The 19,731-nt window shown below is 43.9% G+C and overlaps 3 protein-coding genes across 3 annotated transcripts in view; 2 read left to right on the forward strand and 1 right to left on the reverse strand.

Annotated features, from left to right (window-relative positions):
* LOC109470302 (sodium/hydrogen exchanger 10-like) overlaps positions 1-14,478 on the reverse strand; it is a 32,642-nt gene extending 18,164 nt beyond the window's left edge. The window contains exons 1-9 of the mRNA XM_019769217.1: positions 14,177-14,478; positions 12,386-12,618; positions 11,500-11,665; positions 10,315-10,428; positions 9,811-9,977; positions 8,436-8,530; positions 7,978-8,121; positions 1,447-1,718; positions 491-672 (exon numbers count right to left, since the gene is read on the reverse strand). Coding sequence (XP_019624776.1) covers positions 491-672; positions 1,447-1,718; positions 7,978-8,121; positions 8,436-8,530; positions 9,811-9,977; positions 10,315-10,428; positions 11,500-11,665; positions 12,386-12,618; positions 14,177-14,366 — 1,563 coding nt within the window. The 5' untranslated portion in view covers positions 14,367-14,478. The remainder of the gene's footprint in view (positions 1-490; positions 673-1,446; positions 1,719-7,977; positions 8,122-8,435; positions 8,531-9,810; positions 9,978-10,314; positions 10,429-11,499; positions 11,666-12,385; positions 12,619-14,176) is intronic.
* LOC109470294 (zinc finger protein 436-like) lies at positions 5,161-6,768 on the forward strand. Its single transcript, XM_019769210.1, has 2 exons — positions 5,161-5,304; positions 5,742-6,768. The coding sequence occupies exon 2, from the start codon at positions 5,745-5,747 to the stop codon at positions 6,684-6,686; it is 942 nt and encodes a 313-aa protein (XP_019624769.1). The 5' UTR covers positions 5,161-5,304; positions 5,742-5,744; the 3' UTR covers positions 6,687-6,768.
* A 181-nt stretch (positions 14,479-14,659) lies between the features above and the next one.
* LOC109470277 lies at positions 14,660-18,957 on the forward strand. Its single transcript, XM_019769174.1, has 5 exons — positions 14,660-15,224; positions 16,368-16,490; positions 16,940-17,046; positions 17,142-18,371; positions 18,789-18,957. Exons 1-5 carry the CDS (start codon positions 14,727-14,729, stop codon positions 18,955-18,957), a joined length of 2,127 nt encoding a protein of 708 aa, XP_019624733.1. The 5' UTR covers positions 14,660-14,726.
* The last annotated feature ends 774 nt before the right edge of the window (positions 18,958-19,731 follow it).

Below are 19,731 nucleotides of genomic sequence, written 5' to 3' on the forward strand. Positions count from 1 at the left end.
AAAAAATGTTAAACTGTTCTCCAACTCATAAATTTGACTCACCGGAATAGATCGACTGAATCACTCAGTCTTCCTCAGCTATCTGACCCAAATGCTGTGGACACGTGATTTTTCCCACGTGTGACGTCAGCAAAGGGTCAAAGGTTGTCTGAAATCGATATCGCCCCCCGTCCCGGTTGAGCGATGGTTGAAGTGCCCTGATGCATATGGCCTCTTTTATGCCTCGGGGGGCGATATCGACTTCCGACAACCTTTGACCCTTTCCCGACGTCACACGTGGGAAAAATCACGTGTCTACAGCATTTGGGTCAGATAGCTGAGGAAGACTGAGTGATTCAGTCGAAAATTCCGGTGAGTCAAATTTATGAGTTGGAGAATCGCCGATTCTACCAGACCGGGATCTCCACCCTGACATGTAACTATACGTTATCTTATTATCTTTTCATTCCAAAGTTACACAGATAAAGTTGTGAGAAATGAAATGACGTACTTCTTCGTCCTTGGTCTTGTACGGGTCCTGAATCTCGCAGGCCTTCTCCACCAGGTTCCACTCGGCGTCGGCCAGGAAGCGGTCCCCCTTCAGCATCTGGAAGGACCGGTTCTGGGCGTCCTTCACCCGCCGTACGGCGCTGTACATCGTCATGCGCTTGGGCGCAGAGATATCGCTCATGCCTGCACAAAACACAGATGTACAATGTAACACAATCTTTTACTGGTCCTTTTGATTGCAACGTTTAGAAACCACGTAGTACTTGTGTTTACATGATATTGTATGAGGAGGGAGTTTTTCTTCACATGTACCTGTTTCCATTTTAAGTTAAGTGGGGCTGTTAAAATAAGTTACGTGTATAACTTGAGTGCAGTCCCACTTTGTCCTTGTTACCTCCATGAAAAAATGGAGGTATTGTTTTTGGCGCGCGCGCGCGGGTGTGTGTGTTTCCACACATTTGTAGTCAGCATAACTTCAGAACGCCTTTATGGATTGTGATGATATTTGGTATGCTGGTAGGTCTTAGGAAGGCAAAGGTCACGGTCAAATATGGGCCTCCTGGTGGCAGAACTTCCGTTTTTGTATCTTTTACAACGCATGGAAAACAGATGTATGGGTTATGCAACAAAACACCAGCTGTCAAAGACTTCCTCTAACGCAAAACACGTGTGGAGGCAGAGCGCCTACCCAGTTTGATTAATGAGGTTCTCCCTCTGGAATAGGCTACATGTACTGAGTTGACCATTTCTATTACAGCCTGAATTATTTTAGGCCAAAGGTGCTACTGTTTTAGCTTTGTGTTTGAAAACAAAAACCTGTGTTAATTTGTTCTGTACTGTAGTGTACTGTGTAAAAACATTTTTTAAAAACCTCATATATTTTATGGAGGTATGAGATCTCCGAATTCTTGTTTTCCATTCTAGTTTCACCTGTTTTTTTTTATATTTAGAACTCACCCAGTAGCTTCAGCAGCACCTTGATGGTCGTGGCGTTGATGAGCAGAGTCAGGAACACGATGCCGGCGATGTGGATGAGGACTTTGTTGGCGACATTTATCTTCCAGTCAACGCTGGAGCCGGTCTCGAACTCCTGCTGCATGACGAGCAGGGCCATGGCGAGTCCCACGGCGCCGCGCAGCCCGGACCACGCCGTCACCACGCCGTACCGCCACGACATCCCGTACCCCACCCGCGACGTGGCCGGGGACAGGATGGTTATAACGATCAGTCTGGCAGGCGTGCGGGATGCAACAAATACAACCATTAGAATCTATATAGAATGGACCTATTACATTATTACGTCAAAGTTTGTTTACCTGTTTTTAAGAACATTCTAGAACGGTAAGTTAAAGAATAGAGATCATTTCAAGACCCTTTCAAGTTTTCAAAGTTAGAGGTCTTTAATTTTTCCTGGGTCTAGTTTTGTTGACACAGCGTCACATGCCGTAATGGGTGATGGGTGACAGTAGACGAAAGTAATATATGTAACGCTACACAAACACACAAACATGTACAATTTAAGGAGGCACACCGCAGTTTATTTTGGGTCTCAATTCGATTCTGCATACCCTCAACTCTAGCGACCGTCTCTTTCAGGAAATACCTTTTAAGCCAAAACACTATGTTTACAAATGAAGGCTATCCCTCTAGCTACGAGAACAACAGAATTTCAATTCCTCTCACATTTCAGTAAATTTTAGAGGGAAAAAGAATTTTTCGATGAAAAAGGATGCTAAACATTGGCCATTTTAACGTGGAATTAGACCTGTTACCCAGAATTTAGCAACCCATAAGAATCAGCAGTCACAAATTGAATATAGAAACAGGAAGATATTACAATGTAGCCCCTGACCAAAGATTTTGCCCATTTTGCCCACAGAAAATCGAAGATGAATTTCATTTTATTATGAAATGCTCTAGGTATGATGTCCTACGTGATAAGCTATTCAAATTTCTCACTTCAAATACGACAGATTTCAATAGACTTGTTGCTACAGATAGATTTGATTATATATTTAAATGCAACAGCCCACACAATGCAAAAATAGGTAAATACATAAAAGACTGTTTTGTTATTAGAAAGAATACTGATTTATATTTGCTGTCACATGTACCCATAGATAACTCCGCCTGATTGTAAAGCCTAAGCTAACTTTTGATTATCTTTTCTATATATAAGTTGCTAAGTTTTATTCTATACCTATCTATTTTACTATGCTACTTATTGTTACCTATTTGCCATACAATGTACCCTGTACAATTGTCGTGCAATAAAGTTCTTCATATGACATATATGGTCGGAAAGAGAAAACACTTATGTCTTACTAAAAATGTATAAAGAAAATCCTAACATATGTATTACTAAAAATGTATAAAGAAAATCCTAACACTGAGATTATCACATAGCCCGCCGCGCGAGGCATAGCGACAGCACCCCCAGCCTACAAGGACTGGTCAAACCGAAGCACCGCGCTCAAGGCGGAAGGACACCCGGAAGTAAGCCTCGGGCCCGAAATCAATTATCACTCGTGCCCGAAATCAATTATCACTTCTAAATACACTTTCCATCCATGTTAGTAGTTAATACAATTTTTTCAGCAGATTATGATATGAGAAATGTAAACTCAAACATGCACCATCGGAACCCCTTCGTCAATTTTTGAAATGATCTTAAAGTTTATTCTTTAACTGACCGTTCTAGAATGTTCTTTAGAACAGGTAAACAAACTGTGACGTAATAATGGTATAGGTCCATTACAAACAAACTATTACATAAAAAACAAGAGTTCCGAGATCTCATACCTCCATGAAATATGGGCTTGCTTTGTCCTCATTCATTATGCAAATAACATCTACATTGACATAATAAATGCATAGTGGTGCAAACCTTTAAGTAACTTACACATATTACGAGGTATAAAATCCCCATCATTCACCGATAAGGATTTACAGAATTTTCACATTAATTATGCAAATTAGATCATCATTTGCATAATTGGTATCTGTTGGTGTTCTGCCTCCGGTAATTATAGAATTTCCTCCTTGATTATGAAAATTAAGTCCTCATTTGCATAATTTGTATTTAATTATATACAACTCTCTCTCAGCTACCTAAACACCAAAAATGGTGAAAATACGGTGTTCCTATTTGGACCTATTGGATTTGGAAGATTTCGCCAGAAAGTGCCCTGCAGTTCTAGAACAAGCTGCTAGGGGGACCAAACCCACACCCCGTTACCAAAAGTCAAGACCATAGCATGTTCAGAGCAAAAGATACTAAAACCGAAAGTTCTGCTGCAGTACCAAGGTCATCCACCAGGAGGCCGGTATTTGACCTTGGCCTTTGTCTTCCTAAGACCTACCAACATACCAAATATCGTCACAACCCATAAAGGCATTATGAAGTTATGCTAACTACAAATGTGCGGAAACACAAACACACAGACACACACACAGACATACACGCCAAAAACAATACCTCCATTTTTCATTGAGGTAAATAGTAAATCATCAGTCCGATATCTCTACAAGTTCTTTGTCATACTTCTAAATGTTTCCAATGACTGGGCTGCTCGTACATGTGGTGGCAAGGGGTTCCACACAGTCGCCCCCGAGTACCTCAGTGACCAGGCTTTGGAGAATAAACTTTCTTTCATGCAAGTCTGTCGTTTTTGTTTTCTTTGTGTCTTTCTAAAGGGTTATGATAACCTTCTCTCCTCGGGTGGTATTTTCGTGCGTGCTCGCCAGTACGTAACGTTACACGGCGGCGATCTGATACACTGCATTATTTCTACTATCGGGACCTGAAACAAGACGCAAGATTCCTATTTTGGGGTATAAAATGTTGTCACAATGGTAATACATGTACACTATATGAAACCGACCTTTACAAAGTACCATATTTGGTAGCGCTGTGAGGGTGTACCATTACCCCTCTACATTTGCCCAGAAAGGAGTTAGCAACGGACCAAAAAGCGGCCCTTACAGTGTAATCGGACAGTTACTGTTTGGTTTGGGTAATCAAGTATGAACACTTAGTAACACAAGAGAAAGGAGTAACTCGAAGGTTGACTCTACCCCCCCCCCCCGCGGCCGGGATCAAACCCGCGCCGCTCACAACCAGCGCACCAACCGATTAGGCCAAAAGATCCAGGATCCATGTCTTTGAAGGTAGCAGAACACAGTTTTCGCCCTATGGGGATTTCTATAGTTAAGGACCCCAAGATTACTCGCTTCGACGCGGTAAAAATTATAGTAGGGTACACTTCACAAATACGAAAATCGAATATGTTTGAGAAGAAGGTACAAACTACCAAAATATCTCGAAACCAAAAAATCCTGTCGGCGTATCTGCTCGTAACGTACACTTTGAAATCGCCTCCTACGGACGAGACCTGAACTGCAGCCGACTCACCCGGAAAGCCAGTTGCGCAATACGGCGCATTTATACACGAACTGCAAAACCTTCACAATTCAAATCATACAGTCTCAAACCCGATACATTCCTACACCACACAGCACAATGTAACATTTGGCTGACGCTCTTATCAGGCTTTCTACCCAGCCTTTAAGAATATTCGCTGCACTACTTTCTATACCCGCGTCATCGACCCGGGGGTCGCCCATTAATACTGTGTTCTGCTACCTTATCTGTATCGGGATAGCCCGAGGACAAAGCTGGTTTAACCACCTTTCTGCGTAACACACCACCTATTTTTGTCGATCTGCCATTTTGTTCAGCTGCAGGAAGATAGTTTCTCCAACATCTAGGCCGATTCAGCGTTTGGTAAAACCTACAACTTCAGAAACACACAGGTGAGACGTTTGTTAGTAATATGTGTTCACTAATAGAGTATTGCCAGGGTGAAAGGTACGAAGTAGCGAAGGTGTACGAAGTTAGAAATGACTAGGCCTTACTTTGTACTGAGGGCGGGGGCTGGTGTACGATGTACTCTCCAAGCAGAGGTTGTTGGGGAATGATCGTTAGCTTTTTATATCTGTTTTTTTTTTTTGTCGCTACCCCCACCCGTCGGTGGCTGGCGACCTTCTCCGGCTAATGGATACTGCCTGGCCAAATTGATACTGTATTTCTGCCACCGAAAGGGATCTGCTTGGAGATTAATACGATGTACAGAGTTCACGTAGCACCGTGTGACGTCATCTAACTTCATACGAAGGGGGGGGGGGGGCAAGGGACGAAGTACGTAGACTGGAGCTCTGTCTCAGTCTGTTTTACTGATTTTTGTTTTTAGAAAATGGCAGAGAGAAGCTGTGAGATTCCTGTGGACAATCTGACAACAGACAAACCGCACAAATGTGACCAGTGCGACTATTCCACTGCACGGAAATGCCATTTTAACCGACACATTGTGGCTAAACACTCTGGTGAGAAACCCTACATGTGTGGGGTGTGTGGATTCAGGACAGCTTACAAGCCTGCTCTAATCAAGCATATGTGGACCCATACTGGTAAGAAACCCTACAAATGTGACCAGTGCGACTTTTCTGCTGCACGGATATGCGAACTTAACCGACACATGGCTAAACACACCGGGGAAATTAAACCCTACAAATGTGACCTGTGCGACTATGCTGCTGTACGGAAACACCATTTTGAGCAACACATGTCTAAACACACTGGAGACAAACCCTACATGTGTAGGAAGTGTGGATACAGGACAGCTCACAAGTCTACTCTATCCAGGCACATAAGAACCCATACTGGTGAGAAACCTTACAAATGTGACCAGTGCGACTATTCTGCTTTACAGAATAGCCATTTAAAGCAACACATTATGGCTAAACACAATGGAGACGAACTCTACATGTGTGGGGAGTGCGGATACAGGACAGCTTACATGTCTCACCTAATCCTACATATGAGGACCCATACTGGTGAGAAACCCTACAGATGTGACCAGTGCGACAAACTCTACATGTGTGGGGAGTGCGGATACAGGACCGCTCAAAGGACCACTCTTTTACTGCATTTGAGGACCCACACAGGAGGAAAACCCTACAAGTGTGACCAGTGTGACTATTCTGCTGCACAGAAATGCCATTTACAGGAACACATGGCTAAACACACTGGAGACAAACGCTACGAATGTGATCATTGTGACTTTTCTGCTGTAGAGAAAAAGTATTTAGACTCACACATAGTTAAACACCATATATTCAAACCCTATATGCTGTAGTAAGTAGTAGTAAGCCCGTTATTTAAACTCGAAAGCTTGTTCGGTTCATACATACGACCGCTTTTCAACAAGGTGGAGGGTGAGGGCGGGGTCACGGATTACAAATCAAACCAAAAAGATACAAGAATTCTGAGACTTCATGCCTCCATGAAATATGTAGAGTAATATGTAAATGTTTTGTTTCATTGAATATGGAAATAAGGTGGCAATTGATATAATGTAGTTTAATTTAAGTGTTCTAAACTCAACTTACAATATTTTGCGTGTCAAGCTCCTATCCTTTGGCAATATTTCATTTAAACATCCTCAATAAACTTCCTAATTAATTATGCAAATTAACTACATATTAGCATAATATATGCATAGTTTTGTTAACATTTAAGTAACCTACACATATCAGAAGGTATTGAATTGCCATCATTTACCATTAAGAAATCATATAATGTTTGCAATAATTATGCAAATTAGGTCATCATTTGCATAATTGGTATCTGTTGACGTAGTATCTGCCATAGATTACATATATTACATGTATGAAAGTACTATAATGTAAAACACTGTAACACATTAATTATGCAAATTAGCTCCTCATTTGCATAATTCAATTCAATAGTGTACATCTCTCTCTCAGCTACCTATCTACCAAAATGATGAAAATATGTTGTTCCTATCTGGACTTATTGGCTTTTAAACATTTCGCCAGAAAGTGCCCTGCAGTTCCAGAACAAGCTGCTAGGGGAACTAAACTCACACCACTTATTCCTGACAGGAAAAGCTATCTGTCACCAAAACATCAAGACCATAGCATGTTCAGGACAAAAGATACAAAAACCGGAAGTTCTGCTGCAGTACCAAGGTCATCCACCAGCAGGCCCATATTTGACCTTGACCTTCGTCTTCCTAAGACTTACCAACATACCAAATATCATTACAATCCATAAAGGCGTTCTGAAGTTATGATGACCACAAGGTTGCGGAAACACACACAGACAGACAGACAGACACATACAGACACACACACAGACAGACACGCCAAAAACAATACCTCCATTTTTAATGGAGGTAACAAACTGTGACGTGTAATATAATGGGTCCATTTCACCAGATAGTCGATCTGTTGTATGAGAGCAGAATCGCAGTGATCTGCCAGGGGAGACACCGCTGCGCTCAACTTCCGGGTTCTAGAACGACGTTCTATTCAAAACGTTACCCCTGTGACGTAAGCAGTTCTTCTTTCAGTAAAATGTAAACTGGTCTATTAAAATCCTGTAAAGGAAATGTAGATCTGTACCTGATGACGTTGATGCCGAAGTACAGAGTGATGATGTAGAACCAGTCGTTGTCCTCTATCATGTGGATGGACTTCTCCATGATCATCACTCCTACCAGGATGAAGATGACGGTGTTCGCTAGGTAAGCCATCATCTCCCAAAACCTTTCAGGGGAGAATAACAACATATAACGTTACTCTTACTATCATGAAAGTTCATCTGTGCTGGTAGTAACATATTTAGAGTTAAAACGTTAGATCCAACACAAAAATTCTCTCACCTAGAGCTTTCGACCAGTCACTCTGGTCTTCCTCAGTAGACTGACCCAGTGAGACTTGTCACGTGGCTTCTTTGAAGTGTGACGTCAACATTGGGTCAAAGGTATCTGGGAGACGAACTAAACCGTGACGGGGGCCGACATACCCACAAACGTAAATGATTTGAAGTTATGCTTGGAAAAATGAAGTGAAGAGAGTACCTGTGTAGAAAAGACTCCACCTCCGGACTGATGCTGGTCCTCTCCATAGTCAGCCCCAGGATAACCACAGCAAGTACACCTGACACACCTAACACCTGCACAGGTGAACACATGTGCAGGTGAAGCACGGTTGGAAGGCATATACAGGTGATTCCAATAACATAGCTTCGCGGTATATTTATATACACATGTAGATAATGTCGAGGTTGCATTTGGCCCTGTTCATTTGAAGTCAGTGAAGGCGCTTTACATGTGGTTTCCCCCGAAGCCGGTTTTAAGTGGCCCCATCTGAACGCTCCAAATCACATTGAAAGCGCCTCGATCCCAAACCACTTCTAGAGGTGATTTCGAATCGGTTTTCCCGCATCGCGATTTGCGTCTGAACGCAATGTGATTTCAATGTAACTTCGCCTGGTCATGGATTACGGGGTGATATTTCTTTATTTATATACAATACAAAATTTTACGTGGCAGCAACTTCAAGAGCAGTAATGGTCAAATAATGTGTCCGTTCTAGGGCGAGCTTCACCGCCTCTGGCGGGACTACTGACGTTGACCTCTGACGCTACCTTGCGTGTTTTCATCAAAAAACAATGAATGCAGTTTCGGAGAATCGTGATCGGGCACAATTTGAAAGGAATGTATGGCACGTGGACCAGATGTGAGGAATGCGAGTTACCCTAATTATGGTTCGGATGGTTTCATATGAACAAGGCCTTTGTTACATGTATATGAATAAAATAGATGGAAGGCACGCAGCGAAAGTTTTACATAAACCACGTCCTCTGCATGTTCATTAGGTGATCCGTATCGTATACGTACGGTCGTTGCAATTTGAAACGGTCGTTGCCATATCACAGAACGGCAAACTTTAAGTAATGTAACGGAATTTGTTACATTTCAATTCAAGCTATAGATAATCCAACTTTAATAGACCCATTCGACTTTCACGGATCGCATAAACTGCTTGCGTCACAGGGAGGACATTTCGAAAGAACGTCGTTCTAGAACGCTGAAGTCGAACGCGGCTTGCGCTCGCGGTGTCCCCCCTGGCAGATCATTTTTTTTACTAAAAGGTAGGTAAGTGTCTATTTTCTCGGTAATATATGCGGAAATGACAGGAAAACAGGAACCAACTTTGTATGGTAGCATTCTGTACAACAATTTGAGGTTATTCTGTGACGTATGCGGTTTATGCGATCCGTTAAAGGAACTTTCGAAATGTCCACCCTGTGACGTAGTTTCTATTCGAAATGGTCCCCTGTGACGTAAGCAGTTTATGCGATCCGTGAAAGTCGAATGGGTCTATTGTAGAAGATAATAACCCTTACTGTGTACAAATAGGTAAATATATCAAAGAATGTTTAGATCCCACCTCTGCCACGTAGAACGTGATGTACGTCGACGCCAGGGTGATGGTGATCTCCGTCAGCGCGTCGTTGAAGATGTTGGCCAGCCAGAACGACGTCAACTTGGACATGAAAAACCCGAAGGCCGGTCCGCCGATCATGACTTTGACAATGAAGATGACAAAGTCCGCGGCTGTGGGCAGGAAAGGAAAGGGAAAACTTTTTTAAACGGCCGAAAATTTATGCGCGCGCGGATGTCATCCATATAATCAAATCAACATGGCCTTTACGTGTTACGAACATACACATTCAATGGCAATGGCTACTTTTTCATTTGGGGCAATTTGTTTTGTTTATTTTCTTGACAAGATTTTGAATACTACTTATTCAAATAAAACTCGAGTTTTCTGAATCGCCCACCACAATTAAGCTGGTGTGTTACGCCGAAAGGCGGTTATATCGGCTATACAGATACAGATATATATTAACCATATCTCAGTAACATACTAGCACACATGTACAGTACGCACCTGACCACTGCACCCCTATAGCCAGGTTGAGAAACATGGTGAAGATGACGATCCCGCAGCCGTCGTTCAGCAGAGACTCGCCTTCTATCACGGTCCCCAGCTGCTTGGAAGCGCCTGCAATACGGACAAATCGTTGGGCACATATTAATATTTATTATTACTATATAATATAAAGTGCCGAGACAGCTACAGCAAACGGGAGAGTCGTACCTACAGTGCCACCATTGCTACAAAAAAACGGGAGAGCCGTGTATACTTACGTATTACACCTAGTTCCCTAAACAGTGCTATAACAGCTACAACAAACAGGACAGTTGTACCTTGTTCCTTTAGCAGTGCCACCGCAGCTACAGCACACAGGAGAGTTGTACCTACCTACATGTAGTTCCTTCAGCAGTGCCACAACAGCTACAACACACAGGGGAGTTGCAATTGTACCGAACCTACCTAGTTCCTTCAGCAGTGCCATAACAGCTACAACACACAGGAACGCTGTACCTACCTAGTTCATTCAGCAGTGCCACCACAGCTACAGCAAACGGGAGAGTTGTACCTACCTAGTTCCTTCAGCAGTGCCACCACAGCTACAACAAACAGGAGAGTTGTACCAACATGTACCTAGTTTTTTTTCAGCAGTGCCACCACAGCTACAACAAACAGGAGAGTTGTACCTACCTAGTTCCTTCAGCAGTGCCACCACAGCTACAACAAACATGAGAGTTGTACCTGCCTAGTTCCTTCAGCAGTGCCACCACAGCTACAACACACATGAGAGTTGTACCTGCCTAGTTCCTTCAGCAGTGCCACCACTGATACAACAAACGGGAGAGTTGTACCTAACTAGTTCCTTCAGCAGTGCCACCACAGCTACAACAAACATGAGAGTTGTACCAACATGTACCTAGTTTTTTTTTCAGCAGTGCCACCACAGCTACAACAAACAGGAGAGTTGTACCTACCTAGTTCCTTCAGCAGTGCCACCACTGATACAACAAACGGGAGAGTTGTACCTAACTAGTTCCTTCAGCAGTGCCACCACAGCTACAACGGAGCTGCACCTACACATATAGTTCCTTCCACAGCGTCAACCTAGCTACAACAAACAGGAGAGTTGTACCTACATGTACCTTAGCTAGTTCATTCAGCAGTGTCACCACAGCTACAACAAATGGGAGAGTTGTCTACCTAGTTCCTTCAGCAGTGCCACCACAGCTACAGGGTCCGTGGCGCTGCAGATAGATCCAAACATCATCCCCACGTACCAGTTCCAGCCGTAGTCAAACGTGTACATGGACAGGATTCCGGTCAGGAGCGAGGCTAACAGTAAGCCCGGCAGGGCCATGATCAGGATCTGAAAACCATGGTTTCATCCGTAAGTAGAGCATATTTGGTAGCTGGTGGCGTCGAGGGGTTAAGTAAACGGACGCATGAGGTTGTGGGTTCGATTCCTGGCCGGACGTGGTGTCCTTGGAACTTTCCTCACTTCATACGGCAGGTGCCTGATTTTGATGGGGGGGGGGGGGGGGTGGTTAAGGGGATGGAACGAGAGGGAAGGGATCCGCCTTTCAATACAGTGCCCTAGACAGAGTACTGACAAACCACTACCCCTTCGGCCTCAAAAGTGCCATATTAGACATTTAACTTTACCAGATTGTGGTTCGGTATCAGTGGAAATGGGGTTTTTCTCCCTTTAATATAGAAAATATAGAAACTTTATTGCATGTTCATTTCCCGGGGGGATAAATGCATGGATGTACAAAGTACAATGTACTAGAGAGTACTGCAACAATAGTAATAAAGAAAGGCTAACATCAAGTCTAAGGTATACAATGCTAAAACAGAAATATATATATAAAGTGGTATCGATCTAAGTTCTAATGGCTTCTTCTCTCTTTTTGAAACATTTTGAAATATACTTACATACTTCATTGATGACGTCTATATTTGTACATGACATGGTGTATTTAAAAGTGTCTTCCTTTGATAATGTCTATTAAAATAGAATACAATACAATAAAGGTATCTCATATTACGTAAATTGTTTCTCAGTGACAGGAACCGCACAACTGACCTGGTATATAGACTTCCAGAACATGTGCGTGTCCATGGCGAAGGCCGACTCGAAGATGAGGACAGGCAGGAAGACGTGGAAGAGCATGTGCGGGTTCATGTGGACGATAGCGGTGTAGTGCGCGAACCCCGGTGAGCGGGAGGACGCTAGACCCAGCAGGATCCCCAGTACCAGCAGCACCACCGTGTACGGCAAGTCTCCCGGCACGATCTTCAACAGCGTACGGACCAGGGCTGAAAAATTTGAGCGCGTTTGTACAATGGACCTATACCAGCATTACGTCATAGTTTGTTTACCTGTTCTTAACCCTTGTCCTGCTGGCATTCCTGGCACAATATTTTTCAATAATTTCATGTCTTAATTAGATCATAGACCAGCAAATTTTTTTGCCCTGCTGTGGCATAGTTACTTCCGCATTTGTTGCGTTTCGCTGCGGTGTGATGCGTTGCACGAGAAATTCCCCCAAATCGTACCTATACAGGGTGTTGTATAGGTTTTACTTTATGTGCCGCGCGACATATGTTGCGCACAGCAGGACAACATTCTAGAACGGTCAGTTCAAGAATCAACATCATTTCAAAGTTTTCAAAGTAAGGTATGTCTGATTTTTTTGCTACATCTAGTTGCGTTGACACAGCATTACATGCCGCATGGGTGATTTAGTTGTGACATTAGACGAAAGTAGTACTGTATTAAAAGCCTTATATTAGGCTAACGCTACACAAACACACACACATGCCACCGATCTTGTGCCCTTGGGAAAGGTACTTTACACGACTTTCCTCACTTCGCTCAGGTAAAATGAGTATTGTACTGTCCCTGTGTTGGTGGCGGCATTAATGTAAGTTGAAAAAACTTGAGTGTACCGTCACCACGTCTTGTGATTACATGTTTCGGAATATATTTAAAAAAAAATAACACACACCGAGCTACGCACCCCTGTACAATATAAACGTCGATTGACCGGCATTCATTGTGGTAAACAAACTGTGACGTAATAATGGTATAGGTCCATTATAGATAAAATATAGACAAGGTCTTGCACGGAGGCTAAGGCCACAGCAAGTAAATTTTATGCATGACATCCTCCGTAGACTCCAAATCTAATAAGATAGGGCGAAAAAAGTGCCATAAAACAAGATCCCTACATTTTCAAATGTTTACATAATCATAAACCACAACGAATGATACCTATTTCGTGCTTATTTTAATACCAAATATTACGAGTACAACATCCATGTATCACTGAAATAACTTGACAAATGATCCCATTTTTTCTGTATTGTGTGGTTTTGGGATGGTAAAAAATAAAGAGAAGATTAGTTTTCTTTTTGACTGTAAGCGTGGAGAAATAAGGATGGGATCTGTTGGTCTATTCTAACGGTAGGGTTTCCAGTCAAAAAATATGTATCTAAAGGGATTTTAACATTAGTAATTTCAGATAGAGGATTATGAAGCATGAAAAAAGGAAGTTACAGAACGAAAGTCGGACCTTTCGTTCCCGAGATATGGACCTTCAAAGTTGCTAGGTAGTGTGAACAGGTGTGCCACCAGGTGTGAAAAATGCATTTGTAATCAGTGATAATTAAAAAATCAAAAAGACTGCACCTTTTAAATCTATCCCAGCATTAAGGTGTCCTCTCGTAATGTCTTTCCCTCTTTCTTCTCTTAAAGCTGCTGCAATAGCCAAATGATTAGAGACTAGTATTCACCTTGCATGGTGCGTACCCCCAAACACGGGATCCCCCAACCGAAACTAGCTAAATATAGTTTTGAAATTCTGTCACTTACCTCCTAAGGCGAAAGAAGCGAAGAGAAAGAGAATGACGTATGGTTGTTCGTGATGTCCGCTGTGGATGTGTGGATCATCAGATCCGTGGCCGCCGCTGCCGTGGTCACCACTTTCCGTGATGTTGGTAGAGTTGGTGCTGTTTGTGCCATTCAACCCGCCACTCAACGCTTCAAACAACGGGAATTCCATCGTAAATCGCTTTAAAAACTATCCCTACCGTAAGCCAACACGCATTTTGCTTCGCCAAACGATAGGTAAAGCAACAACAATGACACAAAGTTTGGATAGCAACACTCCCGGTTTGAACGCGCGGAGAACGGCCGTTCTACGAACGACGCAGTTGGTTCGGTGTTCGAAGAAACGTCGTGTTACGTCACTACCGGACGTGACGTTCGACGTTCGATTGTTCGTGCACGCGTAGAACACGTGATTCTTGGTTGTCAATGAAAACAAAAACACTTCACAACACAAACACGAAGTCGTCGGTACAGGTGTGGTAAATCCCCGCTGCGTCCTCTGCCTATGAAATGGCCATGTTTGGAGGCGTAAATGGCGAATCGCGACGACTTTGAGGAGTCGACTCGGCACGAGAGCGAAGTTTCTACAATTCTCCGCGAGGACAACCTTCTTTTCACCGGGCGAGAGTGGACCCCACTTTCTGCACTCCTGCGAATCCAGATCGAGAGGATACGGAGACAAGACTTCACTGTGAACGGTGAAGATACAGAGGACAGTTCCGTACAACTTACACCCGTCAATTCCACAAAAGAAGAAACTGTTACAGTTTCTTCAGATACACCCGTCACTTCCACAAAGAAAGAAACTGTTACAACAGTCTCTTCGGACCAAACGACTCTTGTGGACGAGGTGTTGTCAGGCCTGAAGCAACAGTTGACAGGACTGGTCATGGAGTTTGAAGAGGTTGTAGGGAAGTTCAGGGAACGCCAGAGGGCACTTTACGCACAGATGAGGCAAGAGCGAGAGCAGAGAAGGGTGAAGGAGGACGAACTGACGGCACAGCTCACGGACCTGGACCGCAATATCGTGGTAAGTCTGAGGAATTGTTACATCTGTAAGATACTTCAGGTTTGTAGTATTGTTGTCTTACTGCCACACATTGTAAAATGTACGATTCTCGAGCAATGAAGTCGATTCCTTCATTCATATGTTCTTCTTTCTGACTGCTTGCTGACTATCTTTAGACGTGAAACGTAATGTGCCTTCTTTTGAAATTGTTGTTGGGATAAACACGTACAGGCATTTAATGATAGCGCGGGGCTGTTTATCTCTCAAAATGGCGGATATTACCCGTCATGCATTTCGCGCCGGTAATTGCGAAAATGCTTATTTGACTCCTTACGTTCTAATAGTTTTGGTTTTGCCTTCCACCCTGAATGGATTGTACATTCTCGACTATCGATGACGATTCAAACTTTTTAATAACTAGTATCGTGATAGTTTGATAGATGTCATTTCGATCTTACCGTATTACTGACACGTACGAAGTTAGGCAGTCCAGCTGGCAGCATGGGGATAGCTATGCAAGACTGGTCTGCCAATGCTATGTGTACTAGAGTATTCGAGTAGACTCGATTTTGATATCAGTTAGCAGTGTTGCCATGGCACAAGGTCGGATTTATTACTGTTTCGATATACCGGGTGGCGTCGGTAGCATAACGCTTTGAGCGTTGGACTCGGAACCAAAAGATCCCGAGTTCGATACTCACCAATGGTGAGTCACCATGCTTTGAACCACTTCCCTGACTGTGGAATTGCGTTCACCGAGCATCTTATAGATATATAGGCTAATCTGACTAAATGTGTACCAAAAACACACTAAAGATTTTTTTTTATCCCAACATTTCATGACTAGACATGGTGATCATGACGACACACTCAAGTTTATTAATAACCCCCCTTATTTTATGCCGCAACTAACGCAGAGGACGAATACAGGACAGGACAATACTCATTTTCACCTGACTGAAGTGAGGAAAGTCGTATAAAGTGCCTTTAGCTTTCCCAAGGGCACAAGATAGGTGGCATGTCAGGACTCGAAGCCGGGACCTCTTGGTTAAAAGTCGAGCATTCTGCCGTTTCGCCACACGACCCCACTTTCGTCAGCCAATGTGCCAACATTAGCACATTTGCCACCAAGAGCCGTATTTATTTCTTCGTTATGCCGGGCAGGTTCTGAAGGAAGCCCTGCTGCCGACCCTGAGTCAGGGGGACGCCTCCACCATCACGCACCTGCAGGACCAGGTAGCCGGGGCACAGCAGTCAGCACGGCGCCTCGTCAACACGGCAGAACAGGTGGGGTGGTGATATCGGGGTTTTCTTTTACACAACTAGGGCTTCTTTTTCGATACGTTTCGATGTCTATATAGCTATCAGACCCCCTCGAAAAATCACAGAGCTTCTGAGACTGGAGTACTGCTAATCGCTGTTTTATGTAGTCGATGTAGGTAGCGCTTTAATTTTACGGCGAGAAACACCAGTTTGAATTCTTCCTAGCTTTTCACTGGGGCTCACTTTCTTATGATGAACTGGCACAAGGAGGATTGGTAAGAACGTAGCCACGTTTGCGATTGTTTTTTGCCGCAAAATCGCCCCCTAATTCAGCTACAGATAGCCATTGTCACATTAGTACTGGTTAAGCTTGACTACCAAGACTGGTTAAGCTACATAATGCTACACAGTTTACTTTTGATCGATATGTTTGTACGTTTTGAATGTGCAGAGTTTTGATGATTTCTTTCCAGGCTGCGGACGCAGGGCTAGAGTTGTCGGAAGGCGCCACCTTGCGAGAAGGAATAGTAGTGCTCCACAACTCCGTTCAGAAGCTCGGACAGGCGCTGAGCGAGTTTGGGTAGGGACTGATTGAAACATTTTTGCTTTTAAATAAAGATACAAACTGGATACCGAAAACTGGAATCGATTGTGATCGTTTTATTTGTCTTCCAGGTCTGTCCTAACCAGTACAGGGCATGGGGTTGTCAGCCGCCCCGTAGACAGGCTCCCGCCAAAACAGTCACCGGTTGCAAAACTGCTGGCTTCCGATCTGACAGACAAGAGCAGCGAATTCGAAGAAGAGCCGACGATAACCCTCCCCCGAGCCCGCTCGCCTCTCCCATCCAAGGGGGAGACGTGGAAAGTCATTCGGGACGAGGAAGACTACATCCCGCCGGTGCACGGCCCGTCCATCGGTTCCCTCGGCACCCTGCAGGACTCGGGCTACCACGCTCGTACAGCAGAGACCGACTCGGAGGTGTCCCGTCAGCAGAAGTCGTACCCGTACGAGTCCGCCCTCAACAGGTTCTGGGCCAAGAGACAACAAGAGGATGACACCGAGACCAGCTTGGAACGAGATAGCACTCCCAGTGGTATGGAGAGCGCCAGTAAAAGCAGTCGCCGCCGATCCCTTGTGGACGTCGAGGCCTGGCTGTCCACACAGGACGACCAAAGCTTTGAGATCACCTCATCGGTTGTTACTCCCTCTAGCGTCAGTTCGCGGTATGGCACCCCCACAGTCTCCACCACCCTGGGCACGCTGTCCGACAGAAGTGCGTCGACGTATGCCAGTGGTCGTAGCGACGTGACGGGCGGTTTTACACCTCGCAGTAGGAAAGGTCAGGGGCCCCGCACTGAAAGCCCTCTCGTTGCTTCAGACCGTGACAAACTCACACCCTCTAGCGTCAAAGAACTGCATTACACCCACGTGCAACCTGTCGCAACTGCGAGCGTCAGTGAGCCTGGCGAAAAAGAAAAGCCAGCAACTGCTTCTTCAAGCCCCGCCAGGCAAGATGTTTCAGCGTCCAGGCAGCCAACAGAGAAGCCCGTAGTCAAGAGAAATTCCATGGTCGGCCTGTTCCCCTGCACATCTTTAACACCGCCAGAAGACCGGGTGCAAGAAAGGGTTCGCGACAGCCATCGCGTCATCCCCTTCTCGGCGTTCATGTCGACGGATAAGGCAGCCGCGCCCTCTGGCGGCCGTGTATTCCCTGCAACTCATCACACGACAGGGAGCAGGAGGAAAGGTCTCGAGTTTGGCAGGAGAGTTGTACCCCCACCACTCCAGGGTAAAGCCAGTTTTCCCTTTGTACCAGGCGCTGGTGCCAACTGGCTTACACAGCATGGAAGGCTTGTCGGAAGAATAAGCTCCTACTTACAAGTCGCAAGGCCCGTGGTGAAGAGGTCAGTTACGACATTTGATAGTTACCACATCTTTTACTGACTCTGTTTCTTCTGTGACCTCTATATGAAAAATGGGGGGGTAACTTTTAGTCTGTCTGTCTCAGACACACGCATACACAAGCACACAAACGCGCACACAAGCACACACACACACACACACACTCGCACACACACACACACTAACACACACAGTTACCCTTGCGCGATGCACTGTTTGGTGTTACAAAAAAAGATTAAAAAAAGAAAACAATCTTTGCATTATAATGACTGCATCTGTCAGCAAATCAGTATTGCTTTTCTATTTACAATGCCAGTATTGCATGTACATGTATATCGTATATACATTGTATTTTTTAAATGTAATAATAGTACGTTATAGTTTTACAATTGAACTTGAATTAATTTCATCTTCCCCAGAGCGCTGGTGAAGTCAACCACCGCGTTGTTGTTTGGTCTCCTACTGGTGTTCTTGGTCCCGCTGTTCTTACCTCGGGAGGTCAACCTGGAGCTGAAATCAGCGCTGTCCAGCTATGCGGCCAGTAGTCACGTGTTCAAAGTCAAGAACTTCGGTTTGCCACCCACCTAGCACCACCTGAACTTCGTTACGATGCCTATACATGCCCAATCTGCCAGTCCTCTTCTTATTTCTAAGTGTATGAGAGTAGATGTACTTCTTTGCGGATACTGTTGATTTGTTTGTATTTTCTTTTGTTATTTCGCATTGTATTGAAAGATTGCCTGGCTACTTTCAACTGCTGCCAGTTTTCAAACGTGAAATATTGTCTGATAGTTAAACCTTTGCCAATGAGATTTTTATTTGTTGTCGTGCGTGCACCACCTGTGCAATCTGGAGAAAATTAGCACAAATACTAAACTTACGATATTTGTACTTGTCCATTTATATATGTATATATTCAAACATGGTATTCGGTCAATAAAATTAAAAGAATATCGGCGATATCATTTGCGTTATGCAGTTATGCATGTGTGTGTGTGGGTGTGTGTCTTTGTGTGTGTGTCTTTGTGCTTGTGTATTTATTGTATAATTGTAATTAAGTATAATGATGAGAATCCTTCATACAGGTGTCTTTCCATAATGTTTTTTTTATTCCAAGCAGCAACAAAGTTTTGGAATTCCTAACCCACTAATACCGTCTACGTAATAATGTCTAATAACCTTTATGCGATTATCATATTGCTGTACATACGTTTGCTCTTCGACAAGATTAGAAGACATTTCATGAGTGGTCTTAAATATATAACAGAATACCTATTTGATCATCATAAGCATTAATATTCGAGAAATATTTCAAACTATTCTTGTAGTACCGGTTGAAATTGTAGATTGCCGTTTTAGGTA

The sequence above is a fragment of the Branchiostoma belcheri genome, unplaced genomic scaffold (assembly GCF_001625305.1).
Source record: "Branchiostoma belcheri isolate BF01 breed outbred unplaced genomic scaffold, Haploidv18h27 scaffold22, whole genome shotgun sequence".
NCBI lineage: Eukaryota > Metazoa > Chordata > Leptocardii > Amphioxiformes > Branchiostomatidae > Branchiostoma > Branchiostoma belcheri.

Excerpts from the sequence above, each read along its gene's own strand:
- LOC109470277 (XM_019769174.1), top strand. The coding sequence starts at position 14,727 with ATGGCGAATCGCGACGACTTTGAGGAGTCGACTCGGCACGAGAGCGAA. Across the intron at positions 15,225-16,367 it reads ACCTGGACCGCAATATCGTG|GTTCTGAAGGAAGCCCTGCT; the intron begins GTAAGTCTGAGG and ends TATGCCGGGCAG. Across the intron at positions 18,372-18,788 it reads GCAAGGCCCGTGGTGAAGAG|AGCGCTGGTGAAGTCAACCA; the intron begins GTCAGTTACGAC and ends CATCTTCCCCAG.
- LOC109470294 (XM_019769210.1), top strand. The coding sequence starts at position 5,745 with ATGGCAGAGAGAAGCTGTGAGATTCCTGTGGACAATCTGACAACAGAC.